Source organism: Aphelocoma coerulescens, chromosome 18 (assembly GCF_041296385.1).
Source record: "Aphelocoma coerulescens isolate FSJ_1873_10779 chromosome 18, UR_Acoe_1.0, whole genome shotgun sequence".
Classification (NCBI taxonomy): Eukaryota; Metazoa; Chordata; class Aves; order Passeriformes; family Corvidae; genus Aphelocoma; species Aphelocoma coerulescens.
In genome coordinates this window covers 10,190,511-10,209,451 of record NC_091031.1, presented here as the reverse complement: position 1 = coordinate 10,209,451, position 18,941 = coordinate 10,190,511, and the positions used below count along the sequence as shown (strand labels likewise).

The window sequence follows — 18,941 nt, the reverse complement described above, 5'->3', positions numbered from 1 at the left end:
AATTCATAGAGACCTTTTCAGTCAAATTCACATCTGAGATACCTGAGGAGTTAAAGAGTCACAGAATGGTTTCATCTGGAAGAGACTACAGACCATCCTGTCCCCTTGCCATGTGCAGGGACACCTTCCACTATCCCAGGTTGCTCTGAGCCCCATCCAACCTGGCCTTGGACACTTCCAGGGATGGGACAGCCACAGCTTCTCTGGGCAACCTGTGCCAGGGCCTGCCCACCCTCACAGGGAACGATTTCTTCCTACTATCTACTCTAACCCTGCCCTCTGTCAGTGTGAAGCCATTCCCCCTCTTTTTCTATCACTCCAGGCCCTTGTCCACAATCTCTCTCCAGCCTTTTGTAGGCTGACTTCAGGTACTGAAAGTTTGCACTAAGGTCTTTCTGGAGCCTTCTCTTCTCCAGGCTCTCTCAGCCTTTCGGTGCCATGCACTGCTTTGGAGCCTGTCAGAAATCCCTGTCATGACTTTTCTCATTCCCTTCATCGCCTCCATGATACTTTCTTTCCATTGCTCCTTTATTACAGGTTTTTCCAAATTGAAGTCCTGGCTTCACCCCCTGCTTTGAACTAGTTCTGAATCTCTATCCGGCTGCTGGTGGCATTAATTCTCAGAACAGCTTGTGTCTGTGCCTGTTTGGGAAGCTGCTTTTCCTGGGAGCTGTGGCAGCTTTTGCAGAAGAGTCCTTAGTAAGGAAAGCATCTGACCATAAACTCGTGGTTGCAAGAAGCTGTTCTGCACACCCTCAGAGTCTTTTTGGCCTGTCTCTTTATCTTCTTGTGTGTCTTGGGCCATCCTGAGCTGCTTTGCTCTGACTGCCTCCTTGTCTGTTCTGGCACAGGCTGTCTCCCACTGTGGAGCAGCTCCATGGCATTGGCCAGGATGCTTTCTTAGACCTGGGCAGCAGCCACCCTGCAAACAAATGCTGGCAAGATCTCTCCAGCAAGCTCAGCCACATTTCTTGGAAACAGGTCAGGGGGTGGGGGGAAAAGCCACAACTGGGAACAACACAGAGCTATGCTGTGCTGGGCACAGGGCCAGACCTTGTTTATGGCTTCCTAGAGAGCAGCTAAACCCTGCCCGTTCAGGTTGTCACAACTGCCACCAAGGGGACAGCAGAACAGCCGTGGAACTGCACGTGTGTGGTGCTCGGCACGGTGCTGCTGCTGCTGCTGGGTGTTGAGTCCCAGGATGAGCACTGGGTGCCCGGGTAGTGGGATTTGGGGTGGGAGTCCTGGCAAAGCCCAGTAATGATGCCAAGAGCGATTCACACGCAGTGGGATTTGGGGTGGGAGTCCTGGCAAAGCCCAGTAATGATGCCAAGAGCTGTCACAGCATCTGAGCCCCACCAGTGACCCTGCGACAGGTACAGGGGGCACTGCCAGCCTGGGGGGACTGTGGGACGCATCTGTGTCCGTGACCCCAGGGGGACACGGTGCCCCCCTTCCAGAGACAGGCAGGAACGGTCCGATGGCAGGACACTGCCACCATCGCTGCCCCCAGCAGTGGATGTCACCGTCCCCGTCCCTCTTCTCGTACCCAGCAGGGCAAAGTGCCACCCCGTGGGACACCAAGACTCCTGTCGCTGTCCTCAGGGGGGTGTGACGCCCTCGTCCCACCCCCGCCGTCCCACGGCGCTGCACGCCCCGGCCCCGGCTCGGTGCGGCGGAGGCGAGAGAGGCGGAGCAGCCAACTCCCGCAGCTCCCCCTCCCTCCATCCCTGCCTGCCGAGCCGAGCCGAGCCGAGCCGTGCCATGGGACCCGCCTCTCCCCGCCCCGCGCAGCCATGCTGGGCTCCGAGAGCGGCCGCGATGATGCGCTCCGCTTCCCTCCGCAGAGCCCGGGCTCCCCGGCGGCGCCGCGGCGACAGAGCAAGGAGAGCAGCCTGACGGTGAGTGCGGGCGGAGCGGGGCGGGGATCCGCGGGGGATCCGCGGGGGATCCGCGCCGAGCACCCCGCGCCGGAGCATCCTCCGGTTTCAGTGTTCAAACGCTGCTAAAGCCAGCGAGGCGCTGGGATCGCTGCCCTGCGCGGTTTTCCGCGGAATAAAGGGTGGTTCCGGGATGAGCAGGAGGGAGGGAACGCGGTAAGAGGTAGCTCGGACTGTGAACCAGGTGTCCTGAAAAAACTTCCTCATCTGATCCTCTTCCCCCCCACAACAGCGTCTGTACTGGGAGAAGTACTGAAGAGTTAGAGAAAGACAGACAGACAGACAGACAGTAGACCTGGATCGTTGCTCTGCCGGGGCAGGATCTTTTTTTTCCTCCATCTGTATTTGAGGTGCCAAGAAGGTTTCTTGTGCCAGAGTGTCCAAGTGAAGATTTCTGATGGAAAGTGTAGGCAAAGGTTTTATATTTCAGTATGAAGTTAATATTACATTTACTTTTAGTCTTTATAATTTAACTGACTCTCTTTATAATTTAACTGACTTAATGAAGAGACTTTTTACAAGAACATGTAGTGGCAGGGCAAGGGACAGTGGTTTTAAATTGAAAGAAAGGAGATTTAGATTAGATATTAGGAAGAAATTCTTGCCTGTGAGGGTGGGGAGGCCTTGGCACAGGTTGCCCAGAGAAGCTGTGGCTGCCCCCTGGATCCCTGGAAGTGTCCAAGGCCAGGTTGGATGGGGCTTAGAGCAACCTGGGATAGTGGAAGGTGTCCCTGCACATGGCAGGGGAGTGGAAAGAGATGGGCTTTAAGGTCCCTTCCAACCCAAACCTTTCTGTGATTCTGTGTTATGAATGAAAATGTTCTCAGTTGTATGATGTATCTCATTTTACAGACATTTGTGTGCTTGGTGACCTCAGCTGGAACACAATTAGCACTTACAGGCTCTTCAGTGCAGGACACAGGATTAAAAACAGAAAGGAAATCGAAACAGATGAATGAAAGTGGCTAGTAATAGAAAGCTTTATTTAAATGGAAATCAGAAAAAATGAGCAGATAAATTAATTACAGTGATAAAGGAGAGGCAATAACCATGCTTGCAGCTGCAAGTATTGGCAGGGTATCAAATCCCTGAGAACAAAAGGAATAGTTTAATATTATACATCCTTAATGGTACTACGAGGAGGAGATTGTTGTCTGCACAGTCACATAGTCATTACTGGGCTGGGTTGCTGGTGACAGAGAGCAGGGTTGGAAAGGAGCACACACAGGTGTCTCTGACTGAGATGTGGGTCAGCCACTGCCATGCAGGTACAGTGTTCTGGGGCAGGAGGGGGAAATCTTCAACAGTTTTTGAAAAAAAACCACTTCAGTCAGTGATTTTAGTTCTTAAAATCGCTTGTGACCAATGTTAATACTGTTAAATGGTATATTGAGAGTGTGCTATGCTTTGAAGTAAGGGTAAATCTGTATGTTAGGACATTTTTGCAGATGTCTGGAAGAATCAGCTGTTGCAGGGCCGGGGCAGGAGACGTGTCCCAGCCCCTGAATGCAGCCCCTGCCTGCTCAGGCTGGGGGGTTGAAATAAACCATGGGCTGAGCATCATGCCCAGAGGGACTAGACATGGCCACAGGGTGGGTTGCACTGGGCTGCATGGCACAGCACAAGAGCAGGAGTGCTTGTTTTTCTGCAATCCCTGCTGCTTATAGGGCTGAGGACTCAGGCTGTTCTCTGAGGGTGGTTTTCCATATTTGCTGGCCCCTGTGCCATCAGGTAACATCTGCAAAGCAAGAAACTGTTTGTTATGTCGGGGTCACTGGGTGTGCATTTCTCCAGCAGAAGCCCAAAGCTTTTAAAGTAGGATGAATCAGATAGCCAAAAATAAGCTAATTTTAACAGCTGTTTGCTCCAAGCCATTGCCTCCATCAAGGCAGCATTGTGAAAAATAAATCTCATATGGAGTGTAAACTGTAAAGCAGTGTAAGTGTTTTGCTGTCTCCTAGGAGGTTCTCTTTGCTCAGTGCCACTCAAGCTGACGTGGGGATGTTCTAGTTAGCAGAGCTGCAGGGCATGTCCTTAGCTTGCTGTCAGATGCTTTTCCTTGGTCTGTAGCTGTGCTCAGGCAGAACCTCTTCTTGCAGAGGGGAATTCTGTGATTTGCTTTGCAGTTCTTGGTCCGGGAAACCTCCCTTCAAAGCAAAATCCTGTGGCACACAAGCTGCAGACATCAGGTGATGTCCAGCCAAGCTGTTGCTGCATCATTGCCTTCAGCAGAGGAGTGGGAGCATCTTCCTCAGGATGCATCTGCCTCCTCTGCATCCAAGAAGCATTAAGTAGCCCAGCTTCTGGAAACCCTGAAGGCAGGTGGAGCTGGAGTATTTCCCATCTGCGTGCACCCAACAAGAATAATCTGGTGGTTTCTCTTTGGTCAGTGAATGGCCTTCCATTTTCTTTGGACATGGCCTTCCATTTTCTTTGGAAGAGAAACTCCAGCTGGGTGTATCCTAGGCTGTTATGAAACTGCAGATGTGTGGTCTGTGCTGGTTTTACAATGAGTTTCAAGGTGCACTCACCTTTTTAAGGCTGGATGGTTTGCTGGCTGATTCCTGAAGTCTCTGGCCATGAGTTGACTGTGGAAGCTGGAGATCATTTACAATAGGTAAGGGAGAGTTAAATGGAGAATGTACAGGGGGATGTCACCCGAGGAACAGAGCTGTGTCCTACTTGGAAGAGCAAGAAAGCTGCCTGATTATAAGGTATTTCTGACTGTGGGTTTCTTTCTTAAAAATTCTCTAATGCCTTGTCAGGACAGTGCAGGACTTGGAAAACCAGTGCAGGCTGGTGTTTGGATCGCAGTGTTGGACACATTGATGAACACGTGCTGCAGATGGGAAGATGGGCAGCCTGTGCACAGGAACTTGGGATTTCCTGCTGCTGTGCTCTGTGTCTAACACAGTGGGACAAACACAGGGTTGTGAGGAGCACAGGATGAGGCTGCATGTTCAGCACAGTTCCCCCCTCTGCCCTGGGGATGACTGCATGGTAGATAGTGTCAGAAAAGCCCTGGTTTGGCAGGGGCCTGAATAATCTCTGAACCTTTCTACAGATAGACCGAGTAAAGAGGGCTCCTGCACACTTTTGGAAAATCTTCCCTTTGAAATAGGAAGGAATCAGTGGATTTGTTAACAGTGAGGACTTGAGTTGTCTGTTCTTACCAGAGCTTCTTACCCTGCCAGCACTAAAACCCCAGGCAAACTCATGGTGGTGAATAGCCTAGGCATTTCTGGGCTTCCCTGTCTGGGGAGAGTTCAAGCTGCCCAAGCCTGAGGCTGTGCCCAAGCTTTTCTGAGATGTTCCCCAGCCTTTGCATTTGGCTGTTTTACCCAGATGGTTCCATTTGCCACATTAACTCACTTAATGGAGTTGGATGTTGTACTTTTTTGGTCTCAGCTGAAACTGTAAAGAAGATACTGAAGTGAGGCAAACTGGCACATCTGTTCTATGTTTAAGGTGCTGTGAATGTGTAGAAATCAGAAAAAAACCTGCATTTTTAAGTTGAAGAAATAAGCAAAACTATTGCCCTGCTTATTCGCTTTAGCATGGCACAGTAAGTTCGCCCTCTCTCTGCTCATTTATTTATGTTGTGTCTGATGTAGTAAACATGTAGTTGATTATCTACACTTTGATCAAATTATTCTTGTTTTATTCATGTTGCTTGGCAATGTCTCATTTACTGGTGAGTGGTGGCAGTGACTTCAAAGCCTGTAGAGACTCTGAAATCCAGGAGATTAATGTGCATGTCCAACCCAACAAAGTTTGTTACTCTTGTGCAAATCCAGTGCATTCACCTGGCTCCCTGGATCTTTTCCTCTTCTGTCACCCTTTTGTGTCTCAGACATAATGAAGAGTCACCCACAACACAAACAGCTCATTTTGCCATGACTGCCAATGTACTCATGGGAAATAGGAGCTGGAATATTCAGCTGTTGAGAGTATAATTGCATTTGCTCATGATCAGTACACAGGCAAAAGTATTTTAATCCACTGAGTTTGGCACACAGCTGTCAAGAGAAACGCATCAATTTGTGCTGCTTCTCTGATCCCCTGTGTGTGTCCTCCACCAAGCTTTGTTGTCACCATGTATTTTTCCTTCTCTGACTGTACCTCCTGTCCTCTGTGATCCAGTGGCTCTCAGACAGGTTTTCTGGTGCCACTCCTGACCAGTGGCAGCCGGAAAGACAAGCTGCTGTCCTCTGGCAGGTTTGCTCAGCTCTTCCTTGGGGTTTCTCCCTGCTAGTGTCTTTGTTAATAATTTTGCTTTGTTGCAAGCTGACGACAGCCATTATGTTGACAAAGAGGCTGTGTAAGAACTTAATATCATGGTGAGGCTGATTATCACCTCAGCTGTCCCAGTGGAGCTTGTGAGAACTTTAATGCAGGTCATCACACCTTGTTTTCATGTTCTGTGATTCCATCATTACCTGAGAGACGTGTTATAATTTGTTTTGTTTCTGGCTGGCAATTACAGCTGTAATAGTCACCTTCTGCAAGCTTTTGTTAGGCCTTGCTGGCAGGTCAGCAGAGTGAAGATATTCACACTGCCACAAGTTTGGATTTGGAGCTTGCATGGAACCTAGCCAGCTCTCAGGGATGTGAGCCAAGTGTGCTCTCTCAAAATTAGTGAGGGCAGTGGTCCTTTGCATGGAGGGAGTGTCACTGTCCATGGGACTGATGGAGCTCTTTAGTGCTGTCAGACATCAGGACATCATCACGAGGTGCTTTGGCTGACTTTAGCATCAGTCAGCTCATCAGTGGGACTAAGCTGGTGAAGCAGAGTGCTTTTTTTTTCAGCTCTCTTTGCTTTTAGAAGCAAGAAAAGGAGCATTTCAGAGGGAGGATTGAGAGGGGGGAATGCCACACTGTTATGCCACTACTGTTCAGTGCCAGCCTGGCGTTCCCCTCCTGCTGGGAAATCCTGAAGAGGTTTTAGAAGTAGTAGGAAATACCAGTCCAGGAGCTCTTTTTTAAGTATAAGAAATCTGTGGTAATGAAGGAAAGATCACAGGATTACCTATGTAGTCATATGTAATTTTTAGTAATATTTCTAGAGTTTTGAATATTTTCATGCCCCCTGCTGGGACTTGGTGTAAAAAGCTGTGAGTTCTGTTAAGTCCTGTTTACCATGATTTTTTTTTTTTAAGATTGCAAAAGCTTATGCATTTTAGCTTTTTAATTCTGGCACCAGTTCCCTTTTAAAAGTGACCAAATGGCCTCATGACTCTTTCCAGACAATTCAGTCTTCTGGGAAGTGAAGAATACTTGATTTATTCCTAAAACTTTGAGCCTGATGATCACTCTTTGAGAAACACGTGAATTAACCCTACTCTCATCACCTGCTGACATGCATACCCACTGTTCCTCTTCCTGCTGCATTCCTGGAGTTCTATCCACTGCAGTGGGATGCTGTCACCAGTCCAGCCTAGGCATTTCCAGTGGTTGTTGCTTCAGGACATTGAGACTCACTGTCACATCTCTAGTCAGCAGCTCCCAACTGACACAGATTAAGTTTTTGTGAAACAGGCACTGCCTTTAGCAGGGAATAGGAATTCCCCATGCTGTTTCTCTTTGCAGATTTTTAAGCTGAAGGGTACAACTCCTGTGCCCCCCACTGCAGATCCCCTCCCTGTCCTGGTGCGCAGTGCCACGGTGCAGTGATCCAACTCGAGATATTCTGTGTTTCTCTGATTCTGTGATGCCCAGTCTTCTGTTAAAGGTTGTAGAATACCCTTAGGAGGTGCAGTGGTTAGAGCATGGCCATCCTGCTCTGAACTGAGCTGAGTTCTGTAACTCCTGAGGCGTGACTTCTGACAGGGAGCACAAGGCAGCCGGGAAGGTGTTTGCAGTGCTGTCTGTGGTTGGGACCCTGTGGCTGGTGGAGGCTGGCACTGTCTGGAGATACTGGCTCTGTTTGGAGGTGCTGACTCTGACTGGACATTCTGGCTCTGACTGGAGGTGATGCTGGCTCCTGGTTGGAGGTGCAGGGTCACCAGTACGTGGCCACTGCCTGCAAAGCCCAGATCTCTGACCTGCAGATCAGTTTGGAGCCTGATGGGAGCTGGAAAGGACAAGGTGTGGTTTAGGATCTAGCTGATGTGACAGCTGAAAGCACCATTGATACAGGGTCCTCAGCCTGCTCTGAGATGGACTTGGCAAGCTCTGGGCAGAGTGATTTAAGTGGAGCAAGCCCTTGCACTATTACAGGACAGCTGCAGAACCTCCAGCCTGGGTTCCAGCAGAACCAGTGTGGGTTTGTAGGAGCAGCCTTGTATCAGCTAAAGGTTTTGTCTGCTTTGCTCTGGCATGGTGAGTTTGCACTGTGTCAGCACCCACATCCTCTCTGATCCTCTCTGAGTAGCCCAAAGGCAGATTCACTGTGTGTAAGCACTGCTTTTGGGTCTGCCCGTGCAGCTGTGCTAACCCGACCCACAGATTTGTGTATGGATTTCCTGTGAGCATTAACTGATCCAAACAAACCCCCACACAGTTACCTCTGTGGGTCTGATTAATACCCAAATGCTCTTAATGTTCCCATGACCCTGTGGGTGCACTGAGAAGGGCTGATTTAGGGTACCTGCCCAGCAGGGATTTGGGGTGAGAATACAAACTGGCACTGAGCTCTGACTCTCGCTCTTGCTTCCTCTGGAAGGCTTGGCTGTGTCCAGGGTTGTTCTGCAGTAGCTGTCATGCTCATTGCCTTCACTGTGCTGCTTTCAGTCTGAATGTTCCACCGTGATAACTTCATGAGCACTTGGGCTTTTTTATGCTGTTGTTTAATGACCGTGTGATGAGTCCTGTCTGGCAGATCGCTGTGCTTTCTGCACGCTGAAGGTTCACTGACTTCAGAGAGCCCCTGCTCCTTTCTACAGAGAGCATCACTTCCATCTGAAAAGGTCTTTGAGATAGATGGAAGGGCTGTGTGCTGAAAAAATAATTCCTTTTTTTGTCATCCTGTAGGAGACTGGCATAGCCAAGGGTGTTTTGCAGCGATAGTGCCTGCAGTGCTCTCTGATGGTCACTGTGTTTCTGCGCTCAGGGTGTTTCACATCAGGTTTTTTACCACAGTTTTTAGGGATCTGGGAGAACTCCCTGCATGGTGCTTTCCAAATCCAGTAGGTTTTCCTCACATGAAATGGGTAGTTTATTTCCCTCTGAGCTGACACTCCTGCTTGCAGAGAGTAGCTTCTGGGAATACTTAGCTGCTGTTTCCATGCAACAACCAATTTTTCTTCACTTCCATGCATTCACTGCGGATTTTCTGATGGGAAGCATGTGGATATAACTTTTTATTTACATATTTCTCATTAACAGCTAAATTTCTTTACTGTCTAACTCTCCTTTTTTTTTTGCCTTTTTTTTAACAGATCAACTGTGTGACTTTCCCCCACCCTGACGTAATGCCAGAGCAGCAGTTGCTGAAACCTTCAGAGTGGAGCTACTGTGATTATTTCTGGGTAAGTAGGCAGCCAGCCACATGCCACATGCAGCTCCAGAGCTTCCAAGAAACTGGAATAAACAGATTGATTTGTGGTACAAGGTAAAGAAGAATTTGGGCTGAGATACACTATGTTCAGAGAGTACCAGGGAGACTGGGGATGCCAGTGAAGATCTCCTGGAAACATCTGACCACTCTGATGTTATCAGAGGAGTGTCCAGAAGGGCAAGGACAGTTCTCAGGAGATGGATTTGGTCAGGAAATAAGGAGGATGTCGAGAAGCCACGTGTCTCCAAATACCACAGGCAAAAGGGCAGTGCAGCCAGAGGGGGATAAAATCCCAGAATCCCAGACTGGTTTGGGTTGGAAAGGATCTTAAAGCCCATCCTGTCCCACCCAGTGCCACGGGCAGGGACACCTCCCACTGTCCCAGGCTGCTCCAAGCCCCAATGTCCAGCCTGGCCTTGGGCACTGCCAGGGATCCAGGGGCAGCCCCAGCTGCTCTGGGCACCCTGTGCCAGGGCCTGCCCACCCTCCCAGGGAAGGATTTCTTCCTCATATCCCATCTCTCCCTGCCCTCTGGCACTGGGAAGCCATTCCCTGTGTCCTCTCCCTCCACCCCTTGTCCCCAGTCCCTCTCCAGCTCTCCTGGAGCCCCTTCAGGCACTGGAAGGAGCTCTAAGGTCTCCCCAGAGCCTTCTCTTTTCCAGGCTGAACAGCCCCAACTTTCTCAGCCTGTGGCTCCAGCTTAGTGGCCTCCTTTGGACTCCAAGAGATCCACAGGTCATAGGATAGCAAGGTGGCTGACAGGGAATGTGATTTCAGAGGATTTTTCTGGATGGTGAGAGGAATACTATGATGGAATCCACAAATAACTACAAAAGGAGTCAGAAATGAAGGTTTTAGGAGTCTTATGTGTGTTTTTAGTAGCTATTGAAGCGTTTCCATCTTAAAAAGTGTCAGCCTTGGAGGCCCAGCAGCATGTCCCCTTGTGCTTGCTCAGTGCTGATGGCCGGGACTTGCTAAAATACACATTTGAAAATGGTCACGTTATCACCAGTTTTCTTCCGTTTCTTCCAGTTTTCTGATCCCCATGAGCCCTAAATCATTAATGGCATACAGACTGATTTTCTGCATGTGTCTTACAGAGGTTCCTGCCCTGTTTGGTTCTCCCCATTTGGGCTCAGCCACTGTTTGGTTCCATGGGTTGGTCACGTCTTGCTTTCAGTGGAACTCTAGTTAAAGCTGCCTTTCTTCTTGCAGACTTTCCTCCTCCCGTAACTCTGCTCCCAGGAATTTCCTCTTTGGCCTTGTCATCCATGGTCTGCCCACAGCTCTCTCACCTTCTTCCATCATCTCCACTTCTCCCACTGTCTTGGCCTGCTGGTGCCTGGCAGGGCATCCTGCCAGTCTCCTGCTTTGATTAATCTGGCATTTCTCTTTGGCTAGTTGTGCAGCACGTGGGGGATCAGAGCAGAATCCGCAGCGCTTAGGGAAATGTTCTCAGAGAATCTGTTTGTTGGAAGAGGGTAGGAAATGAAATTGGGAAACAGGAGAGAGAAAAGAGGCAGCAGAGGTAAAACTGTGTTGGTCCTTGCAGTGGAGCAAAGGGCTGTGTAAGAAACAGACAGTGAAGAATGGGGTGTAATCTGTGGGACAGGTTGCTGGTTTGCCTTGTTTTACAGCAGATCCGTGCAGACTGGCTCTGTTTTTCTCAGTACAAGTCAGAGTTGACCTTGGCAGTCTGTTAAAGGTCTTCCAGGGCTGCACTGCCCCTGGAAAGAGCAGCACTATCCTCCCCTCTGCCCCAGGAATTCCCTTGTGCTGGCTCCAGGATTCCTTCTCTTGGCAGGCTGAGCCCTTGGGGCTGAGAGCCCTTGGGGCTGACACTTAGCACTGGTGTTACCAGCTGTGAAGGGTCATGGGCAGAAATGACAGCAGGGCTGCTGCTTTGGCCCCCACATCATCCTTTGCTGGCCAAAGAGAATTGTAAAGCTTCCCTTTTTAAATTAAAAAAAAACAAAAAGGAAGTAGGAGGAACAGGAGAGTGCTGGGCTATTTCTTTGAGAGGGGCTGAGGTGCTGTAGCCATCAGCTGCTCTCAGGGGAGGTTTCCTCAGGCACCACTGCTAGGAACCAGCTCTCTGTGGGTTTGGCCTCCAAAGCTTTTTGTTGAACTTCCTTTTATTTCTTTCAGGCAGATAAGAAGGACTCACAAGGGAACAATACAGTGTCGGGATTTGAAATTCTTCTTCAAAAGCAACTTAAAGGGAAACAAATGCAGAAAGAAATGGCAGAGTTTGTTCGAGAAAGGTAACGAGCACTTTGTTATCAAAGTAAATATTTGTTGAGATTGTTTTTTCCCCAGTTTAGATGTTCCTTAAATACATTAATGCTTAATGCTTAAACTGCATAAAAGGTATGCTACAAATTCTTGGTGAACATTTAATATTCCTTTAATGTTCATCCACACTCTCCAGTCTTCTCCAGCTCTCACTTGTCTCTTGTGCTCTGAGTTGTATTGCACAAAGGCTGTCTGTTTAGAGGGAGCCAAGAAGGTTTGAAGCTGCAGATTCAAGGAAAAAGCATAAACAGGAGAGAGGCAGAGTGGAGATGATATTTAGAAGGGAAGTATTTTGTCTGAAAATTACAGGAGCAATTTGTTCACATGGAGCGTAGGCACAGTTTCCTAGAGGAAGATGTAAAAAGACATCACTTTGGACTTCAGCTTGGTTATAGAATCATGGGATGGTTTGGGATGGAAGGGACATAAAGATCGTCTCATTCCAGCCCCTTGCCATCTACATGTCTAGGGACACCTCCCAGTGTCCCAGGCTATTCCAAGCCCCATCCAGCCTGGCCTTGGGCACTGCCAGGGATCCAGGGGCAGCCACAGCTGCTCTGGGCACCCTCTGCCAGGGCCTGCCCACCCTCACTTTCTGGTTTCTGTAGCCTTTGACATAAGGCAGTCCAAGAGACAGCTCCAGTGTGACCAGAGGTAGAAGAAGGGGCCACCTGGCACATTAAAAATACAATTGAAAATAGGCTTGCTAAGGGAGAGGATGGGAAGGCAAGCAGAATTGTGATAGCCAGGGAAAAGAGGGGGAAGCTGCTTCAAAGGAAGTAATACATAATGAAATTTGACAGAAATAAAGGCAAGATGCATTCAAGAGGAAGGGAATGTTGGTGTGAGATTAGAGAGAGCAGGGAGAGCAGCTCTGACACTGTGGGGAGGTGTGTCTGTGTCCTCAGCAGAGGAGGCAGCAGGCATGCTAGAGAGGAAAGACAGAAAAGATTCACTGAGTGCTGGAAACAAAAAAAGGTTGGGAGTTGAGTGTGAAGAGGTTCTAGATGGGAGTTACAGAAAGATTAATACATTTTTCATCTGTTTGTAACAAAGGATCAGGATTGTTACTTGTGGAAAAGGAGGAGGATGGTGTTGAGGTTATTCATGGAAATATTGCTCAGGCCATCAGGGGAACCTCTACATTCCCAGCTAAGAGGGCTGAAATATTGATAAAGTTTTCATGATGACCATCAGGTGCCTTGGGGACCACAAAATCACATTTAACTGTGAATTTTCATGTCCAGAAAAATTCTCTTTGTACCAATCAGCCTGCTGGAGGTGAGATTCAGACAGCTAATAAAAACAATAGGAAGCTGGTATAAGACATGATAACCAGATTTCTTCATCAAATATCCAACAAGAGGGAAGCTAACTGAAATTTAGTTTATCAAGTAGATGCTTTTACAGGAGCTTCTGGTATAAAGCAGTCTTAGACTGAGCAATTATTTGTTCACTCAGTTCTTGTTGACAGAGGTAGGGTTATAAAAGTCAAATAGTCTCAGAATTTTGACTTTAGTAAGACAGACCTCAAGAAAGGGAGGAAAGTGATTAATAAATAAACCGAACTGAAGAATCCAGGGTGTGGGTGTGAAAGAAGGAGTTACTTTAAATCAGAAGTAAAAATCAAGTCCAGCATTTGCATTCAGGGAAGGACTCCAAAACAGCCAAAAAAATCTGCAGACTGCCCTGAGAAGCACCAGGTATAAGAAGTAGTGTTTCCATCAGCAAAGGAGCACTGTCTTAATCACTTTTTAATTAAACTGTGGTATGTTTAAAAAACTTAAGTTAAATAGCAGATTATTTAGCTTCCACCATGTTCAGCAGATATCTGTATGCACCTTTCACTGTTTGTCTGCCACAATTTGTGGAAGACTTCTGCAGTCTCTTCACTAAGGAAAAGTAATTATGCTTCTGTTGTCTGATAATTTCATGGTTCCCTCCTAATCTGGAGAAACAGTGTAAAGAGACTCACAGTCAGTCTTCCCACAGTGACAGTTGTGTAACTGTCTGCCAGATATCCTCCACCACCTTTCCTCCCTGTTCCCCCTGTTGTCTTAATCTATTTAGTTTCTTCTTGCATGGCAGTCACATCAGATCATCTTTGCCTCCCTTTGTAGCTCTCTAGTTTTGCTTCATCCTCTATAGTATGTCATGGCTGAAACTGTTTGAGTGTGGGCACACAAAGTACTTCTTTCCAAAAAAAAAAAAAAAAGAAGTAAAAAGGGAACAAGAAATAAACATCCAAACATCAACTAGAACTAATAAAGTCAGAACAGTATGGGTCAAAATGCACTTAAGATCTGTAATGCTTCTGACTATACAGGGAGTGAAATCCTGAAAGTTTTCAAACAAGTTAGTGGAAACAAGACTTTGAAGCTTTTTTTTTTGTTAGGAAGGTGGAATTACTTCCAAACAGCCACGTGGATTTCTGGAAAAGGACTCAGGACTTCCGGCATGTTTGTGTTTCACGGTCACCACAATCCAGAGTTTGCAGTGTGTTTGTATCAGGCAGGGTCAAGAGGCAGATTTTTGCCCCTCTTTGAGGTTTATCTTGGTTTTTAGCCCCTTTTGGCCACAGATGGTGACAGGAAGCCAGGCTGGGGTAGAATAATTTATTTCTTATATGCGGGCTCTACAGCTGTAGACATTTCACCTTTTTATATTTATCTTTTCTTGATATTCCTCCTTGCCAGGCAGGCTGCCCTTTTCGTAGTGCCATCCATTTGCAGTACAAGTAACACTTGAAATCCCTGAGAAAATCTTGGGGTCTAGGCCAAAGCTGGAACCAGTGAGGAGCACTTCCATCAAAGCCAGTGGCTTTGCTTGCCTGGTACCACCTTGAGGACAGGCAGTGATGGCAGCAGACATAGTGTGTCTGATGTGTGATTGTGAAATCATGAGAATCATGGAATCACAGAATGGTTTGGGTTGGAAAGGACCTTAAAGCTCATCCAGTTTCACCCCTCCCAGTGCCAAATTCCAGCAGGAATGTAGTTCACGAGGAAGGCTGTAGACTAGAGCTTTGGCTGGTAACTGAGCCCAAAGAGTGAGCCTTGGCTCTGTGGAGAGACATTTGCACCTGCATTATTGCTGACCTGTTCTCTCTTTCCAGTCCACAGGAATTGTCACTTCTGAGACAAGATTAGTCTCATCCTGAAGTAGGTCTTTACAGTGTGTTCAGTGAAATGTGCCTGGATAAAGCCCTTTTCATAGTGAGGTCCTAACCCAGTGTAGCCTTAGATGCTGGACAGCTGTGTTTGTTGGTCTTGTTAGAGCAGGTGTGGGGGGCTGGCTGGTTTTGTCCTCCTGGGAGGGGGAAGAAGAGGACCCCCAGCTCCTGGCTAAGGTCTGTAGAACTGTGTCACACCAAGCTGGGTATCATCCTGGGCCTCAGCCAGCTGCATCCCAAGCACTTGCTGGAAGTGACATCCCAATCAATGGCTTTGCTGTGGAGCTGTCAGCTGCGGGACCCAGACCTGCTCCCTCCCCTGAACTCCTGTGAGAGTAATGACAGAGTGGCACTTCCCCTCCCACACATCCACCAGGATATTTTCAGCAGCCCAGAGCGTCAGATCTCTCTCAGCTGTCTCAGGGGACCCCTTTTAGCTGAAGTGTGCCCCACAAAAGTGCGCTTGCTCAACTGGCTACTGCAAATGGGCATGCCAGAAATACCCCACCTTCTGATGTCTTTGTGGACAGACACTTCAAAGCAGGTTTTGTCCCTGCTTGTGCATAGTTGGCACAGAATCAGGAGTTGTTCTACCTGGGGGCCACACAGCTCTCTCAGAAATGCTCTGTTGAGCAAGCTGTGTTGAAAACCAGCGAACAGATAACTGTTTGCTCTGCCTGGGAGCTTGGGCACCTTGAAATTGTTTCATTGGGAGCAGAACTCAGGGAGGACAGAGATGGGTTTGAGGCATGATGCCCATCACCTCTGCACCAGCAGCTGCTCATTCCTCCCTGCTGGGCAGTCAGCACCTTGTCCCTTTACCCCACAGCTGCACTCCTTCTTCTCCCTGCAGTCATTCCCTTCTCTCTTCTGCCCCTCACCACTGGCAAGCTCAGCTCCTGTTCCTGGTGTGGTGAAGACAAGGACAGGGCAGTGAGTGGGGCCAATGAGAGGAAGGGGTTGCACCGGCCACATGCTGGTGACAGAAGCCCCGTCACACCTCTGCCATGTCACCTTTGCTTTGTCACCCGTAGCAGAGAGCAGGAAGCAGTTGGTGTCCCTAAGAGAGGTGCAGCCCAGCACCCCAAATCTCATTTGCATTTTTCCTGGATCGCCGCATTCCTTCATCTTTGCCTCAAGGATGTGCAGCCTCACATTTCACAGCAGACTGAACCACGTGCTTCTGGCTTTGCAGACAGCCCATGTTGCACAGCAGAAACACTCTGTCCTTGTTATTTGCTCTCCAGAACTGTAGCTTCTTCATCTAATTTTGTCTCACATGCCATCCTGCATATAGCCCTGCTCTTGCCACTGCATTTTTAGCATATGGGGGGAGAAGACGGCTCATCAAACCAGTGCTGCCAAGCCCTGGAGACTGAAAGGAAAATTCCTGTGGCAAAATCTGTTAAAATGCAGAGAATTTCTTCAAATTATGTGTGTGGGTTTCTGCCTTAAAGCTTACTTACGCTGTCTTTTTATTTTCTCTCTGTGTGTATGTGAGTGTAGGATAAAGATTGAGGAGGAATATGCTAAGAACCTGTCCAAACTGTCTCAGAATTCCTTGGCTGCTCAGGAAGAAGGGTAAGTGTGTCTCTGTGACTTTCACAGAAGACAAATTTTAACATAAAAGGCATTTCTCCCACGCAGGTACATGTAATTTTCCCCAGCTCTCCCATTAAGTAGAGGTTTATTTAGATTAGCACCCTGGGTGTGTTGGGGAAGATGGAATTGCTTCGGAGTTGTTTGGTTGGTTGGTTTTTTTTTAAGTTGTTAATGAGAAATTTTTTAGGAATATGTGTATAAAATGTCACCTTTCCAGTCAGGTTTGTATGCTGTCCTTGTTGTAGCCAGGACTAGTTCCTTCCAGGATTAGCATGTATATGTACTAAACTACTTTGAAAATGGAAGAACATGTAGAATATATATACTACTGAGAGTAGATGTGTAAGGTCAATGCCAGTACAATCAGAGCAGCACAGAAAAGAGGGAGGATGAAGAACCAGAACCCTTCTCATCAGGGTTCTGGCCCTTGAAGAAAAGCAGCAGACTGCCCCTTATTTACAACATTTTTACGCTTTGGAAGTTTTAAGAAGACATTAGGCAATGCAATTCAGACTAAATTGCAGTTCTTCAGTGATAATGAAAAGGCACCACTCCTGAGGGATCAGAACTTGGTAGCTCTGTCTGTTTCAACACAAACCCTCTAAGCACTGAAAGCCAGAGCTGGAAATGACTGTCCTCACCATAGCTTTGACACAGTGGTTTTCTGCCAGCACTGAAGCTCCATGAGGTGTTTTGCTCAGCTTCCAGGAGGCAAGGACAGAAGTTGCAGGAGGCTGACTGGGCTGTTACTGCTCTAAGCACCTACAATGACAATGGTTTCTGTCCTCCTTTCTCCTCAGGGGTGGATGCTCAGCTGATCCTAGCAAAGCTAAAACCACTTTACATCTTCCTTCTACTTTCTGTTACCCCCAATAGGAGAATGAGAGAATGAGTGATAAAATGAAGGGGAAGGAAACTAGGGGAGAGTAGGTGAAAAGAAAGGGAATGAGTACCCAAGCCTAAGTGTCAGTAAGAACTGGGCAGTGGGAGAGGATCTCAGGGTGGGTCTAGGGAAGGAGAAATGTTGGGAGCACTTCCCTGGGTGTATCTAAGTTGTTTAGGTGATGAGCACCGTATTTGAGGACTCCAGTCCTTGGAGCAGTGTCAGAGGTGACAGATCATTAGTTTGAAATTGCAGATGACAGGGGATTTTTCAGGCTATCAGGAAGAGTCAAATCTCATTATTGTTGAAAAGGGGATGGGGAGGAGATAGAAGGAGCCAGGAACTCTAGATCACTCAGCTTTATTTAACCTTTGCAGAGGGGTAGAATAAACCATCAAACTTACACTTAGTGGAAAACTAAGGTGATGAGCAATTGTTGTAGATGCATAAAGAAAAATGCCAAGCCAACCTAAATTCCTTCACCGATGGAGTAAGAGAGTAGGTCAAGCATCATAGCTCTTAATTTAGTATTGCTTTTTGCAGTGGGAGATTCTCGTAGGCAGACAGGAGAAATGGTGGCCTAAATAAAGCCTAATGTGCAAAAAACTAGGTAAGAAAAACCCACTACTTACAGAAACTAAACTGCAGAAAGCAGCTATGGGTGGGTTTTTCCTAAGTCCAGGGGGTTTTAAAATGTTTCTGTAATGAACGACCTATGATAGAAGAAAGAATGGATTTCCTGTAATCAGAGATGTGCCAGAGCTAGGAGGGTTGGTATGTATAATTTGAAGAAAAGGTTGCAATTCAGAATTCTTGTGTTTAAAATGGAGAAATTAACTGAAAGAAAATAAGATGCATTTTAATGAGGACAAAGCTCTGCGTTTTTTACTTTCACAGGATGTGAAAGATACAGTTACATAACAGTTTGTGGGAGAAGGATCTGGCTATAGTGAATCACAAGCTTATTCATCAACAACTTCATGCTGTTGTCTAAAAAGGCAATCATATTGAAATATGCAGAAGAAAGAGTGTCTGATACAAAATAATCTGTTACCAGTTTAGCAACTGGAGTTGTACTGTACTGTACTGGGGACATAGAGATTTGGTTATGATGCTTTCAGAGGAGTCTAGGCTGTCGTGGAGGGTCTGGAGGAGTGTGCCTCAGCTGCCATTGTCTTGGAAATGTTCTGTCCAAAAGAAAAAGATAAATGGAGAAATTTTCAAGTGCAGAGAAGCTTCTCTGGGGCTTTTCACCTGACGTGAAAATCTGTTCTCTAAAGTAGGGTGGGAAGTAGAAGAGGCAATGGAAAAACTGCATTGGTGGAAACTTTGTTATGGTAAGGGTAAGAAACTGAGGGATCTTGCTGATGGAGGCTCTGGCGTCTCTGTACGTGGAGATCATCATGAACTTTGTTTTCAAAGATCTGCTGCACACAGTGCCAGTAGAATTCTGCCTCGGTCACAAAGGTTGGTTGTTTTCTCTGGCTTCTGTCACCCTTTTCCATGATTTTGCTGATCAAGATCTGGTACAAAGTGTTGTGTCAGGTTTGT

The 18,941-nt window shown here is 47.4% G+C and overlaps 1 protein-coding gene across 4 annotated transcripts in view; it reads left to right on the top strand.

The window, feature by feature from the left end:
- GAS7 (growth arrest specific 7) overlaps positions 1-18,941 on the top strand; it is an 85,672-nt gene that overhangs the window by 48,403 nt on the left and 18,328 nt on the right. For all 4 annotated transcript variants that reach the window (XM_069032547.1, XM_069032546.1, XM_069032549.1 and 1 more), the window contains exons 5-8: positions 1,848-1,901; positions 9,320-9,409; positions 11,587-11,702; positions 16,412-16,486. In XM_069032547.1, coding sequence (XP_068888648.1) covers positions 1,848-1,901; positions 9,320-9,409; positions 11,587-11,702; positions 16,412-16,486 — 335 coding nt within the window. The remainder of the gene's footprint in view (positions 1-1,847; positions 1,902-9,319; positions 9,410-11,586; positions 11,703-16,411; positions 16,487-18,941) is intronic.